This window comes from Chelonoidis abingdonii, chromosome 1 (genome assembly GCF_003597395.2).
Source record: "Chelonoidis abingdonii isolate Lonesome George chromosome 1, CheloAbing_2.0, whole genome shotgun sequence".
NCBI lineage: Eukaryota > Metazoa > Chordata > Testudines > Testudinidae > Chelonoidis > Chelonoidis abingdonii.
The window spans coordinates 14,803,086-14,823,239 of NC_133769.1; the positions used below are offsets into that span (position 1 = coordinate 14,803,086).

At 43.9% G+C, this 20,154-nt stretch overlaps 1 protein-coding gene across 2 annotated transcripts in view; it reads right to left on the bottom strand.

Moving 5' to 3' along the window:
- Positions 1–20,154, bottom strand: part of USP6NL (USP6 N-terminal like) — a 259,616-nt gene that overhangs the window by 31,511 nt on the left and 207,951 nt on the right. For both annotated transcript variants that reach the window (XM_075064228.1, XM_075064229.1), the window contains exons 11-13: positions 7,519–7,613; positions 1,704–1,769; positions 1,515–1,614 (exon numbers count right to left, since the gene is read on the bottom strand). In XM_075064228.1, the coding sequence (XP_074920329.1) occupies positions 1,515–1,614; positions 1,704–1,769; positions 7,519–7,613 (261 nt within the window). The remainder of the gene's footprint in view (positions 1–1,514; positions 1,615–1,703; positions 1,770–7,518; positions 7,614–20,154) is intronic.

A 20,154-nucleotide genomic window follows, 5' to 3' on the forward strand; every position in this document is an offset into this window, starting at 1 on the left:
GCCACACATCTCTGCCACTTTAGCTAATGGAGTAAAAAAGTAGTAGTAGGTTGTTATTCTCTGTGTGGACCAGCAGGAGAGGAGGATGGGACACTTTAACAGAGGGTTTCAAAGATATGTGACATCAGAGGAGTTACACCTGTGACGCATCAAGGGATGTATCAATGCCATGCCAAGATCCTAGACCATTGTAGTATCAGAAGTAACTCAACCACCACCCCTTATTCTACAGCTAATTTACATGCAATGATTTCATTGGTTGTAATGAGGGAGACTGCACAAACGGTGGATTATCAAGCCAAACTGCCACATCCATGCAACCACACAGGCTTTCAGATACTAGTAAGATTAATAAACCACATTCTAATAACTATAGGACACTGCAGGGTGTTACCTAATAGGCTTTTAGTGTACTTCCCTAGTGGCTGAAGGTACCATGTCTTTGCTGTGGGTGCACTGAGAGACACAACGCCACAGTAATGAACAACCTGTTGTAGATTATTGTCGTATTAGCCTATGACGAGTAACTGCACACAGCTAGGAAACTACCACATTGGTTTGCTTTAGGAAGGCAACTTGAGGTGAAGGGGAGAGAATCTGTTTCAGCTATGAATTTTGTCTAAAACTACATTTCTCACAATTGTTTTCTGCTGCTTACAATAAGGGGAGTTTAATACCTTATATAACAGCCAGAAAGACAGAAAGACTGCCTATGTACCAGATTTTTATGTAGCCAATGGCACTGAGTATACAAGCGAAGAAACAGAGTTAAAGAAAAATTATACAGGTGATTATTTTGGTAGCTGGTAAGGAAAAGAGAAGCAGCATTAAGTATAGATGGTCCACCAAAGAGCAGAATTAGGCTTAGATGCAGCATGTCATCCACATGCCAGCTAAAAATCGTAGTACGGAAAAGCAAAGAACAGGAAAGGGCCAAACTTGAGACTATTAACCCTCTTTTGATCTAGCAAACACTACATTAAAGAATTACCAGAACCAAGTAACTACAATGCTTATTCCCACAATTTTCTAGAGGATCTGTCATTTACTGAGTAAACACAATTTATATCCCTTTTTACTATTGTTCAACTGTATAATAATAAGTAATTTACTCTACCAAATAAGATATTTCTTCTCCTGAGAGTCACTTCAGATTTCTTGGCACAATTACCCAAAATATCAGACCATTAGCTTTTCAAGTCCTCCCATGCAATTGGACAATATTCTTTGTCAGTTCCTTGCAGAACAGTAATTCCAGCATCAGCTATATAGCATGATCTAGAAGGTTGCTAGTTTGAGAGCATCACAGTCACGCTGTGCTATGACGAAAGATTACACAGTCACAAAGGAGATATCAAAACAGGAGGGGAAAAAAAAAACATTTGTCAAATATATATATTTTTTTTTTGCAATAAAAGCCAAATAGAGGAAATGGCTGTTTTTAAAAAATGATAGACTACTTAAAAACTAGTTGAATCTTTGTTTAGCTTTTAAGTTTATGAGAGATCTCTTACTTCTATGTAGTTTCAGAATTGTGTAAGACATAGCAGTGAGAACTCGCTCTCCTTCAAGTATGTAGATATCCCATATCCTGAGAGTTAATGTAAAGGGAGTCTGCAATGACAGAATCAGCCAGAAATGTCAGAACAGCTTGCCCCAACATATGACTAAAAATAGAAACACAAAAATATAAAGATACTCACACGATCAAGGAAACACTGAAAAAACCACTTCATTGTGTAAAAGCTCGTAGAGATCTCCTGGGAGTCCTGCAAAAAGCAAAAATTATAAATACTCAATTAAGAACGCTGCAGTGTACTGCCTGGCACATAAAGGCCTCCCACTTTTTAACCTGGAGCAATAGCAAAGTACCTTCAACTCAAGACTTGAAGTGAGTGGTTAGACTAACTCAGGGATAGGCAACCTATGGCAAGTGTGCCAAAGGTGGCATGCGAGCTGATTTTCAGTGGCACTCACACTGCTCGGGTCCTGGCCACCGGTCGGGGGTGGGGGTGGGGATGTCTGCATTTTAATTTAATTTTAAATGAAGTTTCTTAAACATTTTAAAAACCTTATTTACTTTACCTATAACAATAGTTTAGTTACATATTATAGACTTATAGAAAGAGACCTTCTAAAAATGTTAAAATGTATTACTGGCACGCAAAACCTTAAATGAGAGTGAATAAATGAAGACTCGGCACACCACTTCTGAAAGGTTGCCAACCTCCGGACTAACTCCTTCCCTATGCCTTGCTCACTGTACAGTTGAACTTAGCTGCTACTGCTGTCTGGGCACAGTGTTCAACCATTCTTCACACAAAAGAATTCTGACTGCTTCAAACAATGTTGCTTCCGTCCAACAAACGCTTTCTCTCTCTTGTTTATATTTTTCCTTCATCTCTTTTCTGAAGAGAGATGTAGATGTTTGAGGATGAGTATTAAATCCTCATGTTTCCCCCCTGGAAACATTAAATCTTCCACTTATCGTCAGAACAAGTATAGAAGAGAGTGCATGCTTCTTTCATGTTCTGCAGGAGCCAGAGCTCAATCTGAAGGTCCATTTAATTTTTAACTTCTCTGCTGACAAAGCTGCTAGCAAGGGTGCCTGTTAGTGCTAGATGGGGTGATGATCTTGTGAGGTGGATATCTATCCACCAGGAAACAGACTAAGACCATCTGTTCATTTCACACAGAACATCAAGTAATTAGAATGATGATGAATTTCACTTCCTACCAACAAGAGTTTAGTTTGAACTAGGGGTTTAAGAGATGAAAGGTTTTGTATTCTATTAGTCATCTACTGTCTTCCCATCATGTACACAGTTTATATTTCTGCATCGGAAATATTTTCCTTCTAAACAGGAAAAAGCTCATTATGCCTGAAATAACTTTCCATCTCTTGAGTACTGAGTATCAATACCAGCTAACAGTAACAAGAGACAGAAAGACATGACATGCTTATACTATTCTGTAATTGTACAAGCACTGACATTCTTGTCACTTGTATTAGCACTAGTTACAATGTTGAAAGTCTTGGAGATTAGGCTGCTGTTTGAGTGGTGAGGCAGCCAAGAACTTAAGTGACACTGAATTTGTCTACTCTGATGACTATGGGATAGCACAATTTTAAATTAAGCCTCCATGCCTGTCACGGTCAGATATTTCACAAGTTTCTTAAACATAAGTTCTGAATTAATGAGGGACTGACAATATAAGAGTCAATAGTCATCTGGCATGTTCACAGGCCATATATGTTTTGCCATTCCTTGCTGTTCTTCATTGCTCATACGGGTTCAGCAGGGGTCACACCACAATCTAGTAGGTAAACAAATTCAAACTCTTTGTTCAACCAGTGTTACAGCTCTCTCTCTCGTTCTCTCTCTCATTTTAAGGTCTATATAATAGAAGTTTTTAAAGAGGTGGATTATTTGGGAGAAAAAAAACTATGGGATAGCTCAGCGGCATGAGCATTGTCCTGCTAAACCCAGGGTTGTGAGTTCAGTCCTTGAGGGGGCCATTTAGGGAACTAGGGTAAAAACCTGACTGGGAATTGGTCCTGCTTTGAGCAGGGGGTTGGACTAGATGACCTTCTGAGGTCCCTTCCAACCCTGACATTCTATGATTGTTCTTTGGATTCAGGCCTGCGTTAGATCAGTAAAACCAATGGCATAGTCCAGTCTTGCAGTTCCTGAGATATAGAGTAGTGACTGGTTAATTTTATGTACAATGTTATAGTCGAGATTCTGTAAACCATAACTTCCATTTGAAAATAATTATTCATAGGTACTATTAATGTAAGTAAGATGTGCATATCCCCCGTGAGAAATCGTGACAAATAACTTCTGGAACCATCTTACAAAATAGAATTCATTTATAGGATGAGTCATTAAAACAAATGGGCTTGTTTAGAAATTTCCAAGTAAAACAAGGTGAATCAACAGTCTATTACATATAAGAAAATATAGTGGGGTCTGGTTCTCAGTTGGTGTCAACTGATGTAGTTCCAATAAAAAAAAAAATCAATGCAACTACACTGATTTACTCCAGCACATGGCCTGGTACATATAATTCAAAGATGATCTAGCAGGTTCTAGTAATTAATGTTTATTGAGATTTCGTATATTCCTGTTTTCAACTGGCTCAAAGTTCCCTCAGAAGGTGAGTGCTATTAAGATACTCTAAGTAAAGTATGTCTACACTAGATATGCTACAGCGGCACAGCTGCACTGCAGCTAACATTCTGCAGATCTTTCTCAAGAGGTTCTGAAAAAAAACTATTCTTGGTTATTAAATATATTATAATGGATATGGGCAATATCATATCTGCAGAATGACTGACCACCATGAAGGTTTGTTATCGAGTCATATCCTATTGCTCTTATTAAATACTATTTTACTTGTTGGTTTACTTTGATTTATTAAAAGCACCTATTCAAAAACAAAGGGCCGAGAGTATAGCACTGTCCATTATAACCAGAGGCTCTATGCCTGGGGGTAAGCCAAAATCCTCCAAAATTAAAGCAATAAGAAGCTCTGACCTATAGTCCAAAACCTGCATGAACTCTACTGTGAAAATTGACGTTATAATTTTCATTCCAGAGGCAAGTGAGCTACTGGATCTCTGTTTTCACTATACAGTAGTTTAAAAGAAAAATCACAAGATACACCCTGCAATTTTGGATTAATCTTTTACTGTAATGAAGAGAATGTTTCCAAACTAATATATGTTGTAGCATGGCCTGAATAAGTCTCAGCACATTTTGTTAAAAAAAAAAATTGATTAGATTTTAGTATATACTATTGATGTTCAGTAGAAACACATTTTAGTAGAATCTGAGCCAGCTACAGTCATCAGGAAATTATTCTCCCCATAATGCATGTGTATACTATTCCCACTAAAAAGGTTACATGAACATTACTTATTGTTTGGCTTGAATATGCTCAACATTGTAATGAAAAAACAAACACAGTCCCAGCCCAAGGGTTTCATAACTGAGAGATAAAGAGAGTGTACACTCTATTTTTTATGCCAGGTTCTGAAAAAAATTCATTCCTCCTACCATGGCTACCCTTTGGGTGAAGAAGAGGCTATTCACTTTGCACAGTAGTTGCAGTTCTTCGAGATGTGTACCCCTATGAGTGCTCCACCTCAGATGAGCCTGCTCCCCTCAAGCTCTTGATCAGAATTTTTTCTAATAGTCACATCCTTTTTACCCACTCAGGTGTCATATGTATCCTTGTGCTGCACACGGAGGGTATATATAGCCCTCAGTTCCTTCTCCATCCAAATATCCTAAGAGAACAGTCTGAAGCAGAGAGGAAGGAGGGTGAGTAATGAAGCATGCATTAGGACATACATCTTGAAGAATTGTAGTTACTGAAGAAGATGACTCCTTGTTCTTGAGTAGGATCCCTGTGGGTGCTCCACTTCAAGTAGTATTTTGAAGAGTAACTTCTTCTTCTTCAATAGGTGTTCTTATGGGTGCTCTACTTCAAGTGACGCCCAAACAGGATTCCCAGAAGGAAGAGGAAGCTTCAGAATTGAGTCTAGAACTGAAGATAGTACCGCATTACCAAGAGCCACATAGGATCTGGTGGCACGGATCAAGGCAGAATGCTTAGAAAATGATAGTGGCTGTTCATATCGTAGATATTTGGATGCACTTGAGTAACGCTGTGGATGTTGCTTCTGGTCTGGGAGTGTGTGCTATCACCCTTTGACAACATTTAGGCAACATTATATTAAGTATTCCCTAAATTTAGGCATAAAAGGCCATCTTTTTAAAGGAACCTCAGTTTGGCCTCCTTTTCAGATTGTTGCATATGCAAATGATTGTGCGTGCAGAATTGTGTGCCACAAATGTAGAGTGTTGGGGTTCTTTTAGCTGTAGGCTTTAGGAATGGGTCAAACAGCTTGACTGCCTTTCAACATATTTACTGTCATCTCTTGGAAGTTCGTACTTATTTCTGGGAAGAGTTTTTACAAAGAAATGAAGGGTGATCCTGGGGGTATAGCAATAGGAGGTCTGTGTTCAATTCTCTGTCCTAGACTTCCTGCCTCCCATGGCTGGAGTATGCAGTGGGGGCAGCACTGGGCTGCCTATGACGTCACAATGCAGTGCCCATGGCAGGGGAATTCTCTGGCTACTTGTTGTCTGATTCAGGCAGGGACAGAATGCCACCTTGGGTAAATCAAAATCTCTTTTGGCCTCCATTTCCTATCTGTAAAACGGGACAGCAAGCCTTTCTTTGTTTGTCTTGTCTGTTTAAATTGTCATCTCTGTAGGGCAGGGAACTGTCTCCGTGAATGTGAATAGCACCCTGCACAATAGGGATGTAATCTCAGTTGGGACCCATAGGTGCTACTGTAATATAAATCTATAAATAACATCTGTAATGGTTCCCCACTGGGACCTGAGTTATGGCGTTTGCATGCTCAGCTACCTTTGGATACATTCCTAGTTTTTTGGCTGGTTGTGTGGATTTTTTTTTTTTTTTTCAAAAGGTAAGACAGATCTCAGCTGGTTACTAGGGCATCAGGTTACCCCTGGCCAGGGGAAAGAAGGGGAGAGGGAATTCTTCAGTGTTGAGACAATGCACTGCAGATTCCAGACACAGAGCCTTCAGGTAGTGACACAGTTACAGAAACTACAATTTATTCTGCCTCATCCTCCCTAAGGCCAATGAGAAGAAACTCTTTTGGTGATATAATAGGGAAGAAGCTGGGTGATATCTGAGAAACAAATAAATTCTGAAGCAGCTCTGGAGCTTGTACCAGTTCGAGGTGGATGGGAAAGGCAGCTGGATGGATACCCATGGGGAAGAACTGAAAGTTAGGATCTCTGTAGTTGGTAAATGTGTAGTAGAGAAAATGATCCATAGAAACACAGACAGTAGGAGATTGGAAAGAAGCAAAGGTTCCCCTGGACCCAACTGTAGGAGATGCTGCCCCCATCCTTTCTAGGGGGCCCACAATTGCCATTAGGAGGCCTGGCCTCATATACGCACAAGGATACACTGGATGTTGAACAGACATGGCTAACGGAAAATCTCTGATCGAGGGTTCAAGAGGTGCATGCGCACCTGAATTGGAGCACCCATAGGGACACTACTCGAAGAAGAGTAAGTTGTCTGATTACAAAGTCTCCCTGGCCCAGAGGCACTATGTGGTCAGTTCTGCATGTGATAAATCATTTATAAAGGCATTCAGTGTCCAGGGGTTAGCTAAACAGTAAAATCTTCAACTGCATTTACTGGAGACCCAAATATTTTCAGGAACCGAGCACTCAGAGATGTGACTCTCAATCTGATTATTTTAAGAGCCCAATCAATGTCCCAATTCAGCCAAAACTCCACGACTTCATTCATATGACAGCAATAGGACTTTTGCCGGTTAGAACCCAACATCCATCCCCCAAATTTGCAGCATTCTAAATCAATAGATTAGACTGAACTGAAACAAGATGGTTGACTTTAATGCAATAAATACTACTTTTTTCTGGCATATTTACTTACAAAGTGTTGCTTAAGTTTAGACAAAAACTTCTTCAATATTTTCTCATGATGTTCTTGAAACCGCAACAGTTTTGGAAAACCAGGAACAAAGAAGCCTAGGGAAAACAAAAAAAAAGGGGCCAACATGCAGCATGTAACAAGAATAAGTTTCACAAAAAAATTATCTAAACACTTAAAAGTTTGTTGGTTTCAACTACACACATTTTCAAGACTGCAACACTCAAAATAATGTACACAGTACATTTTACTACATTGATGCAAGAATAAGTGTAGGTTTTATTCTCCAAGCTACTGTGGTAAAATCTCTACTATTTCCCTATTGACTATTTTCAATTTAATAATAGCTATGATTAGGGAGGGCTCCAGGCACCAGTCCAGTAAGCAGGTGCTTGGGGCAGCCACAGACAGGGGCGGCACGAACAGCTCTTCGGCAGCAAGTCCCTCACTCCCTCTTGGAGGGAAGGACCAGCCATCGAATTCTGAAGCGGCAGCAGCAGAGCTGATCGTGGCTTTTTTTTTTTTTGCGCTGCTTGGGGCGGCAAAAAACCTGGAGCCGGCCCTGGCTATGACGGATACAAGTTGCATCAACTCTGATTTAGTCTGCACCACTATAAAAGCAAATAGCTTTTTTTTAAATGACAGATTCCAAAAAAAGGTTAAAAACAGAAATCTGAAGTGTGGTTTTGCCCTTGACAGTGAGCCTAGAAAGGCACCTTCTTAGCAAGTCTGCTCTCCATGTGTATTCACAGGGAAGACAAACCACACAGCTGCCAGAACTTGTGCAGCAGCAAGGGTAGAGAAAGAGAGAGAATATTAGGCAGGGCTCCCCATCCAGATATGGAATTAATAAGCAGAGAGCGTAATTTGAAGACCATGGGCTTGTACAGTGAAACTAAGGGCATAGGTAACCTGCAAACATTTTATTGGTGATAAGTCTGAGAATGAAGCAGCCAGATTCAATGTCACTGCCACAGCTGAGTTTGCAGGGCACGCAACCAGGAGGGGGAAAACCCACATTTTTATTTGTAAACTGAGATAGTTGATACGAAAGTTACTCAGGCAAGGTGGGTGAGGTAATATCTTTTAATGCACCAACTTCTGTGGGTGAAAGTAAGAAGCTTTTGAACTTACACAGATCTCTTCTTCCTGGTATTTTTTCAGCAGACGTAGTCCAATAAAAAAATATTACCTCACCCTCCCTGCCTCTCTATTATCCTGGGACCAACATGGCTACAACACTGCAAACAACATGGAAGTTAGCGCCACAGTAAACAAGGACCCTAAAATACTATTTTAATGGAACCAGTTTTCAGAATAGAATCAAATTTTAAAACAAAAAGATGCCTTCTGGCCAGCTGCCAATTCAATAATTCAGCACAATATGCAGAGTGACTAAGCATTAAGATCTCCTATCTCAGAATCATGGAACATATGTTAATATAGCAACTCCTCTGTCATATGAAAAAAGGAATGTCTGATGTTACCTACACTCAGATAAGCAAAATAGTTTTCTTTTTACATTAACTGTAAATCGGTACCTCAAAGCTAATTGTGCATTATTAATAATATTCAAAGGTACCACTGCTCTTTCCATTCATACACTAATTCTTTAGCCTGAATCTGGAAAAACAGTTATGGAAATCCTACAGGAAATAGTTTTTAAAAATGTAGATCATTTTTAAATCATGCCTAAATTTTATGATTTGGAGACTTCTTGCCATACATACAGAAAATGTTTAGGGTACATCTATATGGGTGGGTGGGGGGGAGAATGAGACACACACGTTTTGGTTTTGGTTTTTTTCCCCCCTGCAGTGTAGATGTATCCTTACAGTCAAATCCATCCCTTGATTTCCAGTGGATTTATACCAGGAGTTAGATGGGTTGTATGTTTTGAAAGACACTTGGTTGCACTGGAAAAACAGTGAGTTCGCAGGTCACACGTGAGTGGCAGATGAAACAAAGTGCTTTGTTTATTATAGGGAGGAACTTTTTAGCTCTGCTACTCTAGGCAGCAACTTTTTTTAATTGCACTACTCAGCCATCACTATCAGCCATTTATTTCAGAGAGTGATGTCTTGATTATTGGCATCAAGTGTGAGAAGAGACACTTCCCCCAGGTTTAGAACTGAAACGCATACAATTTTGACTTGAAATTGTTTAAGGGCTACTTTTTTAAAGATGTACACAGATAGAAACAAAAATAGCAACGTGCATGCATACTTCACGTAAATCAATTTGAAAGTTTACTCTTTAGCATCTCCAGTGTTTATAGTAATGCTTTCACTGCTGTAAATGGATTTTAGGTATATAAACTGAAGTGCATTTGATTATTTGGGGGCAGAGCTATTATTCATTCAAACTATAGTTAAGGTTACATGTTAGCACATCTATAAACACAAACTTCCCCACCAGGGTGTTGTAAGATTTAGTTAATACTTCTAAAGCACTTAATACCTTCCATTTGAGAATCTCAAAGTGCTAAGGATTTTATCAATCTTGTTTTCAGGGATTGTATAGCCCTGATGGAAAAGAATTTTCTCCAAGCTCAAACTTGTCAAACAATAATTTGGCTTGGGAGGGAATATTTTAAAACAACTTTCATGAAATTAAATCCAGCCATTTTCAGCTTACACAAGCAATGGTAATGGTTTGTGATGGCGAGAGGGGACACACTTATTTTTATTCTGTTCCATTTATTCCAGTCTGCTCATAGCACAATTGTTCATATATATAAAAATCTACATGCCGAGCTCTGGCAGTAGCGGTTGTTAGCTACCAGTGCACTGCAGACAAGCTAACGGCACATACACTTGTGGCCATGAAAACACACAGCAACCCTCATGGAGCTCCTTCACCATCAGCAATTTGGTGCACTTGGGCTCGCAGTAGCAGTATGAAATGACCCCTGCAAAAGCTAATCGCTTTAGAAAATTATTCTATGGGAGTTCCTCAGAGGCATCATATTAAAGAGAGAGATTCGCTACTAGGACAGTCCTCAGGTCCCCTCCCATTTAACACCTCCGTGGAAATGTGGTGTAACCCCACGTCCTTGGGCCACTCCCTTGGCCCCCCACTTCAGATGTAACTCTCTTCCACGGGCACCTTGAATGGGGTCCCGCCCCGCCCATCAGCGGTCAGTAGTGTTCGGGCACCATCCGATCTGAGCCTACCACCTCGGTCGGGAAAGCTCACCTCTGCACCTGTGTCCAGTACCAGTGACCTCCCTCCATCTACTCCGGGAAACAAGGCACTCTTCCGGACAGGGGCAGCCCCATCCCCATCCGTAAACTAAGAACCCGGAGGCTGGCGCTTCCAGCCCCCAGAGGAGCTGACCTGGGGACCTCCCCCCTCCTTCATAGGTGGTATGTTTGCCAGCCCCCCTTTCCCAGAATGGTAGCCCATCTTCCGATTGGGTTTACCCATCCACCCTCTGCGGGTTGGGTCTGCTCGGTCTGTCCACTGAGCTTGGGCACTGGGCCCGATATAGTGGCCTCGTGTGGCCACATTGATAGTAAACAGCCATGTTCGTGGTCCCTTTGAGGGGTCGGAGGACCTGACACTGGATGTTCCCGCTTTGGGGGGGGTTCCTAGGCCCCCGCTGGAGTCCAATGATGACTCTCTCTCTGCGTTGAGGCAGACCTGCTCCTTCGAGACTCCTCGCTGCCATCCCCTGCCCGATCTGTCCACATTGTCGCAAGTTGGCTGCGTGCTGCGGGTTCTCCGGTTTTCTCGTCCCCTCAACCATCAGCCTCAGGTCGGACGGGCATCTTGCTCTACAGGTCTCTCAGTATGAATAGGTCAGCAAGGTCCTTTTAGTTTGGACCCCCGCTGTCCACTTGCGGCATAACCCCTGCCCCGGCTTGACCAGTCGAGGTATTGTGAACTCACGGGTTTTACTGACTCCGCGAACCTTTTCCTACATCTCAAGGAATCACCCAACTCCGCGGAGCAGGCCTGTTTGAACAGTCATAGTCCCCCCCCCCTCCCCGTCTCCTTTCAGTCGCTTGTACACCTCCACGCCGTGGAGTCCAGTAAGGGGGTGAGAATGTGATCCTATCTGCAGCGGCCAACCCGTGCAGCTCGCAGGCATTCTCAAAGGCCGTCAGGAAAGGTCTCATTGTCCTCCCCCTCCTTACGCCGGCAGCAAGCGCTTATCAAAGTTCGTTGTAGGTTGGTCCCCCTCAACTCACCCGCAGCCGGGGCTCACGCCTCCTCAACCGGCAGCCCAGTCATGTTTACGCTGTTCTCCTTCTCCCCGCTCATGTTACGCTGGTTCTCCTCTCCTCCAGCTCATGTTTACGCTGGTTCTCCATGTTTACGCTGGTTCCCCTCCCTCCAAGCCGCTCTGGCGCTGCGCTCCCTCATGTGTACGCTGGCTCTCCCTCAGTTTACCGCTGGTTCACCTTCTCCTCCAGCTCTTGCCTTTTAACTCGAGCTCCTCCTGTCTCAACTTCCTTTCCTCTTCCAGGCACAGGCTGCTCCACAGCTGTCGAGCGTCGCCGGGAGATCCCTCTGCTGGGGGGTGAGCTTCGCTGCCCGGATCCCCTGCCTGGGCGGGGTCACGGTGCCCTCGGCATTCGCTGGGCTCCTCCCGGCCTTCCTGCCTAGGCCTGAGGAAGGGGGGTTCTCGGAAGCCCTCATCCGCGTCTACCATCCCGGGAACCAAAACCCCCCCCCCGGGGCAGACATGTGAACTGGCCGCTTTTGCATTCCCTGCCATGGCCTGCCCTTCCCTCAGAGACAGCCGGTCTCCCTCCTCCAGCTGGGCAATCAGCTGGTCCGTTGGTCAGCCTCCCTGTGCGCAGCCCCCTCTGCTTGCACAGCTCCAGCAGGTCACACTTGCGACGCTTGGGTCAGTCTCCTGCTGCCACTCACAGGCCGGGTGCTCGCCGCTCCCCATGGTTTCGGGGACCCCTAGTGCACCAGTCCTTCTTGAAGTCACCATCTCTCTGCCAGGGTTGAGCTGCAGACCCTCCGCCCCTGGGACCGCTCGCGTGCAATCCCCGGGGACCCTGTTACTGCAAAGTCCTTCTCACTGGGCACACACTCCCAGGGGTAATACCCCTTCGTTTTACTGCTCCCCAGTCACTTACTGCAGAAGCGCCGTCCACGGGGTGCTAATCCTCGCCCACTCGCCACCAGTTGTTACGGAGTCTCGGGGTCCAGCCCTGCACCCCTCTTCCTGGACCCACAGTGACTTTTATCAGCCAGTAAAACAGAAGGTTTATTGGACAACAGGAACACAGGTTAGCAGAGCTTGCAGGCACAGTCAGGACCCCTCCACTGATCCTTCTGGGGGTTCAGGGTGCTTGGATCCCAGCTAGGATCCCTGAATTCTGCCCACAGCTGTGGGGGCAGAAATCAGGGATCCCTAGCTGGATCCAAGCACCCTGAACCCCCGAAGAGACTCAGTGAGGGTCCTGACTGTGCCATGCAAGCTTCTGCGTAACCTAGTGTCCTGTTGTCCATAAACCTTCTCGTTTTACTGGCTGGGATAAAAGTCAGTGGAGACCAGGAAGAGGTGCAGGGCGTGGACCCCGAGACTCCGTACAACTGTGGCCGAGTGCGAGGATTAACTGTAACCCCGTGGACGGGCGCTTCTGCAGTAAGGACTGTGGGAGCAAGTAAAACGAAAAGGGGTCATTACCCCGGGAGTGTGTTGCCCTGGAACAGACTTGCGAAGTAAGGGTTCCCCGGGATTGCACAGCCGCGTACCCCAGGCGGGAGGGCTATGGCAGCCCAACCACGTGGCAGAGAGAGGTTGGAACTTCACAGAAGGACGGATGCACTAGGGGTCACCCTGAAACCATGAGGGAGCGCGAGCCACCGCGCGCCTGTGAGGTGCCAGCAAGGAACCGGTACGCCACGTCGCAGGTGAACACGCTGGAGCTGGCAAGCAGAGGGTCAGCGCACAGAGAGCAGAGCATGCACCATAGGACCAGCTGATTCGCCCACCTGGGAGGGAGACCGAAACCCGCCTGAGAGGAAAACAGAACCGGGAACAGATGCAGCGCACCAGCCAACCAAACAGTATAGCACTGAACGACAAGTACAAAAACCAAACAAAAGAAAAGAACAAAAAAAAACCAAAAAAAAAAAAAACGAACATTAAAACAGAAACCAGAACAAAAACTAAGAGCAACACGTCAACCAAAGAGACCCCCTTCATAGGCCAGGAGGAAGGCCGGGAGGAGACACCAGCGAATCGCCGAGCACCGTGCCACCACGCCCACAGGGATCCGGGCACAAGCCACCCCCAGCACGAGGGATCCGTCCCGCGCGCTCGACAGCGTGGAGCAGCTGGCCTGAAGAGGAAAAGGAAAGTGAAAGGAGGAGCCGAGGTAAAGAGGCAAGAGCGAGAGGAGAAGTGAACCAGCGTAAACCTAAGGAGACCGCGAAACAAGGGAGGCCACGCCACGGCGAGAGGAGAAGCGAGAAACCAGCGTAAACATGAAGAACCACGCGAAACATAGCTGGAGGAAAGGACCACGAAACAGAGCGGAGAAGGAAACCGGCAAACAGACGGACTCCCGGAGGAGCCTGGACCCGGCGCGGAGACCCAACCACTTTTTTTTTGCCTACTGCTTACCTACCTAACTTAATTATTTGCCATTTGGAGCGTGAGCGCTATTTGTTCTTGGGTTTATCAGGCATTTAGCATGGTGTAACCACGTCTTTCTGTACACAGAAGGCTGACAACACTCTTCCGCGCCGCTCTACTGTGCAGCAGTGTTGTCTCTACACTGCAGAGTGCCACTGCCTCTGTTCCTTTGTTCACTTTGTTGGTTTTTTAGAATGCCAGGCCTGAGAGGCCACCCTTACTGTTTCTTATTCTGACACTCTCAACTCATTGTGATCTGCATACAGGCCGACTAAAACAGCAGAGTGAATTACTACCATGGCAACCGAGTAGGACAGTGGAACAGCTAGAGACCAATCGCATTAGTGTTGAGAAGTTAGAACTGAGAAAGAAGGTGAGTGGCATGCTGCTCTCGACCAGCGCAGGAGTATTAGTTTTTGCGAAAAGCGTATGTCAGGAAATCGTTTCTATAGATGTTAACAAAGAGAAGTAAGTTAATATGCATGTCTTGAATTCGGCTTACGGTAGTGGTGTGTATAGGAGTGTGTTGGATTCAGTAGTCTGCACTGCTCTGGCACTCCTCACCGTCCTGTATCCCGCCAGAGATATAAACTTACATCCACTTACGACTTACAAAGCCCAATCCCCCGTCAATAGATGAAACTCCCACTCGGTCCGTACTGGAGACTCAGTCCTGTAAATTTGTTTGATCCAGCTGTGGGCGATCGAATTAGGTTTGGACTGAATATGGAGCGTTAATTGGAACTCTATATCAGCAACCTGCGAACCATGACAACCTCGAACAAGACCCCTCCGTTAGTGTAGACGTGAAAAGGAGCTTATACCTGATATTTAGACCGGAAGGATAATGATGCACCCAAGACCATAATGTGACTCTAAGGCGCCAAAATTCTTCCTATTGTAGGTTGGAGTTATATAGATTTTTCTGTACTGCGAAGGACACAAACAGCGTAGGAGCAATGAGAAGAGCAGGTAAGTACGAAAAGTGCATTTAAGGACATGTTGTGCCTTTTTTTCTAGTGTGGGGAGTTGTAGGGGTTAATTTTGGTTTCTGTAGGTAGGTATCAAAGTTGCACCCTATGTGAAACTCTGCTCCCCTTGTGTTAGTTTTACATTATAAATGCAGTATGTTCTGAATTCTTTTGTGTCTAATGTGCTGTTTTCATGAGGGTGGGAAGGTGCGCAGAGAGGCTAATAAGGAAAGACGAGGGTGAGAAGTTTCTAATGCTCATGGGGCACCTCTCGGAGTTGATATTATTGACTGGTTGTACTGACCAGCAACCAAAGTCAAAGGATTTTACAAAGCATAAGAGGGAAGCCCAAGCCGATCAATCAATGTGGTGGTGGGCCCTTTCTAGAGCTCTTTCACGCCTCTCAGAGCTCGCCAATAGGTTCAGGGAATGAGTTCTGATTTTCCGACAATATACCATGACCAGTAAAGTCGTGTTCACATCTTCTAGTCTCCTTTCAGGGAGATGTTAACTTATAAGAAATCTCCCACTGCGTAATAGTGACCCAAGACACCTGACTTATTAGTTAGTTCTGTAAGTTCTGATGGCGATTTGTGTACCTGCAATATATGCAATATGGATAGTGGCTCCTCTTATATGAACAGGAGGCAGATGGAAAAACTCAGGTATATAACCATCAATACACTTTTGCTGTAGCTTCTCGTATAATCCATTAACTCGCTCTGGTCTTCATGTGATCAAAGGTTTCTATTCAGTTTTTCATTTCTATCTTGGTAATCTGTACCTTGGTTCTCCAGAGTGAGGTATTGTTGACCATTTTTTGACAATTTATTGTTTTATTTACCCATGGTTATCTGCTGGAAATGCCATGACAACTCCCTCGCTCTCTCAGCTTTTGTGAGTCGCGAGTGCGCAGTCCAATTAGGGTGCTGACTTTGTTTTGTTAAGCTTGAAAGGCACGTAACAGAACAATACTGGTACTTTTGTTTGTTTTATTTTCTCTGCCTAATCAAATGTCCTTCTTGATGAGCATTCAGTTGTGCAAATTAATACAAACTTTGTCCTGCTAAAAGACTACGTGTTACTTGACACTTGTCGGTGAAGTCAAGGGACAAGTTGAAACTGAATCTCGTAGTATAAAGGCAGCAAATTACCTAGTCTACTTTCAATATAGTAGTGTCACTGGAGGGAATTCCCACTCGAGTCCTGTAGAGCTAATGGCACGAAGTCCCAGCGAAATACCTCTTCTCAAGTACGAATAGGTTCTTTAGACTAAGCAATGTTGTCCTGCACGGGACATGACCTTGGGTCTACTCTGAGAACTTTAAAAAGGATGGAGGTATCCCGCCCGCTAGAACTACTCCGAAGATAGAGATGGAGCAAAGTAAATATTTCTGCTTTCTTCTCCTCCCTCTTCGATCTGCATAAGAATTGATCCCCACATTACTATTCTATCCTTCTTGTTGGCCCCATATAAGCATTCCTCGAAGGCTGACAGAACATCCTGCCTGTAGTTAGCCTCACTCGCCTCCACGACCAGCCCCCTCTCTCATCGGAACCACTAGTATGGCTCCATGACTAGATCCCATCCCACTTCAGGCGTCAACGAAACAGCAGTCTACCGATGAGGGGGACATTCCTTGCGTAGGGAGGTTGGATGAGGTAAGAAACTAGCTCTCCAGTTAGTCTGCTGGCTCTAATGTTGCCCCACGATGGATACACCGACACAATTCTGTCTGGTAAGAAGACAATTGCTCCTGGAAGGCCTCAGGAAACACCACAGACTGACAGTTTGAAGGATTAAAGATAGAGCTGCGCTGAGGCCTGTGCTTCGACGCAACATTACGGCTGATGACCCACGCCCTACGCACTAGGAATCTGTTGCAGAGAATGTATATCACGGCCACTTGATTATTCACTGTGTCTTGTTTATCTCAGAGATGTCAGATAACTCGCTATTCCAGGACCCGGAAAAAATTATGTAGAAAGAAACTAATCAGGACACTTAACCACAGGTAATACGTCTCCTTTTCTCTTAGCGTATGCTCTCAGAAAGGTCATGCACATACCGTTGCTCCTCTCCTTCAAATAACCTTGATGCCTTGTCACTCTCATGAATATATGACAGGCCACTTGTTAAACAATCTGCAGCAAAGGTGGATGCTTGTAGAAAAATCCAACACTAAACTTACCCGTGAAAGAGGCTAGGAGCTCCGTAACAGAAAAGGCGTTGCCTCGTTCACTATGCCCTGTGAAATCGGTGAGTTACAGGCAGAAGCCAGGATACCCTTAATTCCTATGATCTTAGAGATATAGTTGCCTGGATGTTCTGTACAGGTTGAACTGGGAATGTTGAACATTCGAAAATGAGTTATAGCACAGAGTGGTAGTGGGTTGGTCTTACATTTCGTTGCCATTGTTAGCACATAAGGCGGATGAAGGGACCTCCACAAAGGAATGTGCTATATTTAAAATTAACTATTTAACCAAAATTTTCTCCTCTCTTAAATGCTATAATGTAGTACTTTCTGGCTTGAATATAGGAAGTCATCAGAAATGTCCCAGAGATGCACTCTCGCTCATGATACATCCTTAGCTTGCAGCCACCAACAACGTTCTTGATTGTAATCGAAAACAGGATGATACAAGAATTATCATGGGTACACGATAAAATGGGTGTTAAAAGACGGATGCGCACTGACTCGATAAAGTCTTCAAATATAATTGCTCCACTACGAGAATCATCAGCATGTGGTGTGTTGTGCTCGTGGGTCTCACATGAATCACTTAGCCTTTCGCATATTCTATCTGCTCCCCCTATTTTAAACCATGACTGGAAATAAAATCGTAAAGTCATCAACTGATAGGTTTGCAGATGAATCAAAATTGGGGCAGGGCGGGGAGTAGTAGATAATGAACACAGGACCGCCCGAGTCAAACTGAGATACAGAGTGATCGTGACTCCATTTGTCAGCTGGGCACAATTCCGCCCAACAATAGTGTTTGTAATGTGATCAAATACGAAAAGATATATATCTGAGCGACCAAGAAGAAATCGTAGACCAATAGTTACAGGACAGAGGGACTCTTTATTGATAAGCAGAGACTGCTTGAAACAAAGCGTGAGGGTCATAGTGGATAATCAGCATTGACCATGAAGCTGCCAGCTGTGACACTGTGGCCAAAAGCGGCTAATATGAATGCTTGGCATGTGTTAAACAGGGGATCTCAAGTAGGAGTATGAGATGGCTATATCTACTTCCTCTATATTTGCACGTTGTTCAACCTTATTGCGTGGCTATTACCCATCCGAGTTTCTGTTCTTCACAATTAAAGAAGAATGTTGGTCACATTGAGTAGAGAGTTCAAAGAAAGGAGCCACAAGAACTGATTAAGGATTAGAAAACATGATTTTAGCTTGCAGTCCTTCAATCTTCACCATATTTAGCTTATGAAGAGAAGGTTAAGAGAGTAGACTTGATCAAACAGTCTGTCAGTACCTAGGTGAAGTACAAATTGTGGTTGATGGCTCTTCTGTCTAACGTCAAGGTTCAAAAACCCCTCAAGGGACACAATTCAGCACTCGCGAAAATAAGATGTGTACATTTCTTACAGGTGAGGCGCTCTAAAATTTTAGTCACTGGATCAATTTATTCAAAGATTGTGGTGGATTTTCCGATGCGACTAGCAAGACTTTTAAATCAAGATTGGATCTTTTTCTAGAAGAAGATTCTCTCTGTTCAACTGAACTTCTCTGCATCTGTGGAAGTTCTTGGCCTGTGTCTTGGCAGCGAGGTCAGACTAGGTGGCGTCTCAGTGCTCATTCTCTGGCCTTACGACCCGTGAGCACTGGTGAAGTCTATGCATCATCTTCAGTGAACTGGGGAATTATGAACATATGTAGAGGGATGTCTGTTTAAAATGTATTTTCTTGGTAATATTCTGTTCTGTATCAGCGTCTTCTTTGGTGTGTTCATAGTGTAGTCGAAATGTACGTAGGGACTATTTTCCTGTATCCTGACCTCCACCAAATTGTGCAGGCTAGAATATAACTAAAATGTCACCGCGTGCAAGCAAAACCCCAAGTAAGGATGCGTCACTAAGGTCCGAGTCGATACACAACATAACTAGGGTATTAACTTTTTTTTTCTTTTGCACTTTTCCTTTTTGTAAGATTTCACCTTCAGAAAGCCAGAAATGCATTTCTGAATCTTCCCCATTCTACTGCAGGTCTTCCTGTATGCCTTTGGACACTTATAGCACTCAGTCTTTCCATGTGTCAAATGGGGCCACAATAATGGTTTGAACTGCTTGTCTCTACTTTTGTCTGTTTATAGATCTATGTTGCTTTTGGGACTGTAGACTCTTTAGCACAGAAGGGGGTGGTCTGATTAATATATTATAATCTACGAATGCCCTGATAATCATCAAGTGAACCCAACCTCTGGAAAAGGACCGTTAATGGGCACTTCAGTTTTATCTATGTTTGTTTGCTCACTCCAGTAGCTTTATATATTCTGACGTTATGTTGAACGGTTCCAAAGATACTATTGAGATGATCCTGTTACAAATGTAGAAGTTTTTGCCGTCTCTCCTCTGGCAGGTTCCAATTGGTGCATGTGTGAGTCTGACTGTATTGCTACTCGATAGGGAGCTAGGGAAAAAACAGTTAGGTTGTTATAATTGTGCAATTGAAAAATTGAGTACTCTTAAAACTGCCCCACCCAGGATCGTGACTATGCCTTCTGTTTTTAGTTTTCTAACTGTAATAAATGGCCTTTTAGTTTAAAGCTGGAAAATTCAATGCTGCGCTATCAAAACATTCATGTCTCCTACCAAATTAATTGCCAGTAGGCATTATCTAAGTGTGTGTTTCTGTCTTTGCTGGTTTCACTCAGTTCCGGAGTCCTCATACTGGTAAGTATTACATCACTGCTATCACTTAAATCTTTCGTGCCCCACAACAACTATCCTGTGGCACATAGACTCCGATTTGGTGTGTGCATGTCAGGGTACAGATATAAGTGACATTTAGCATGAATGCTACAAAGAATATGGTCT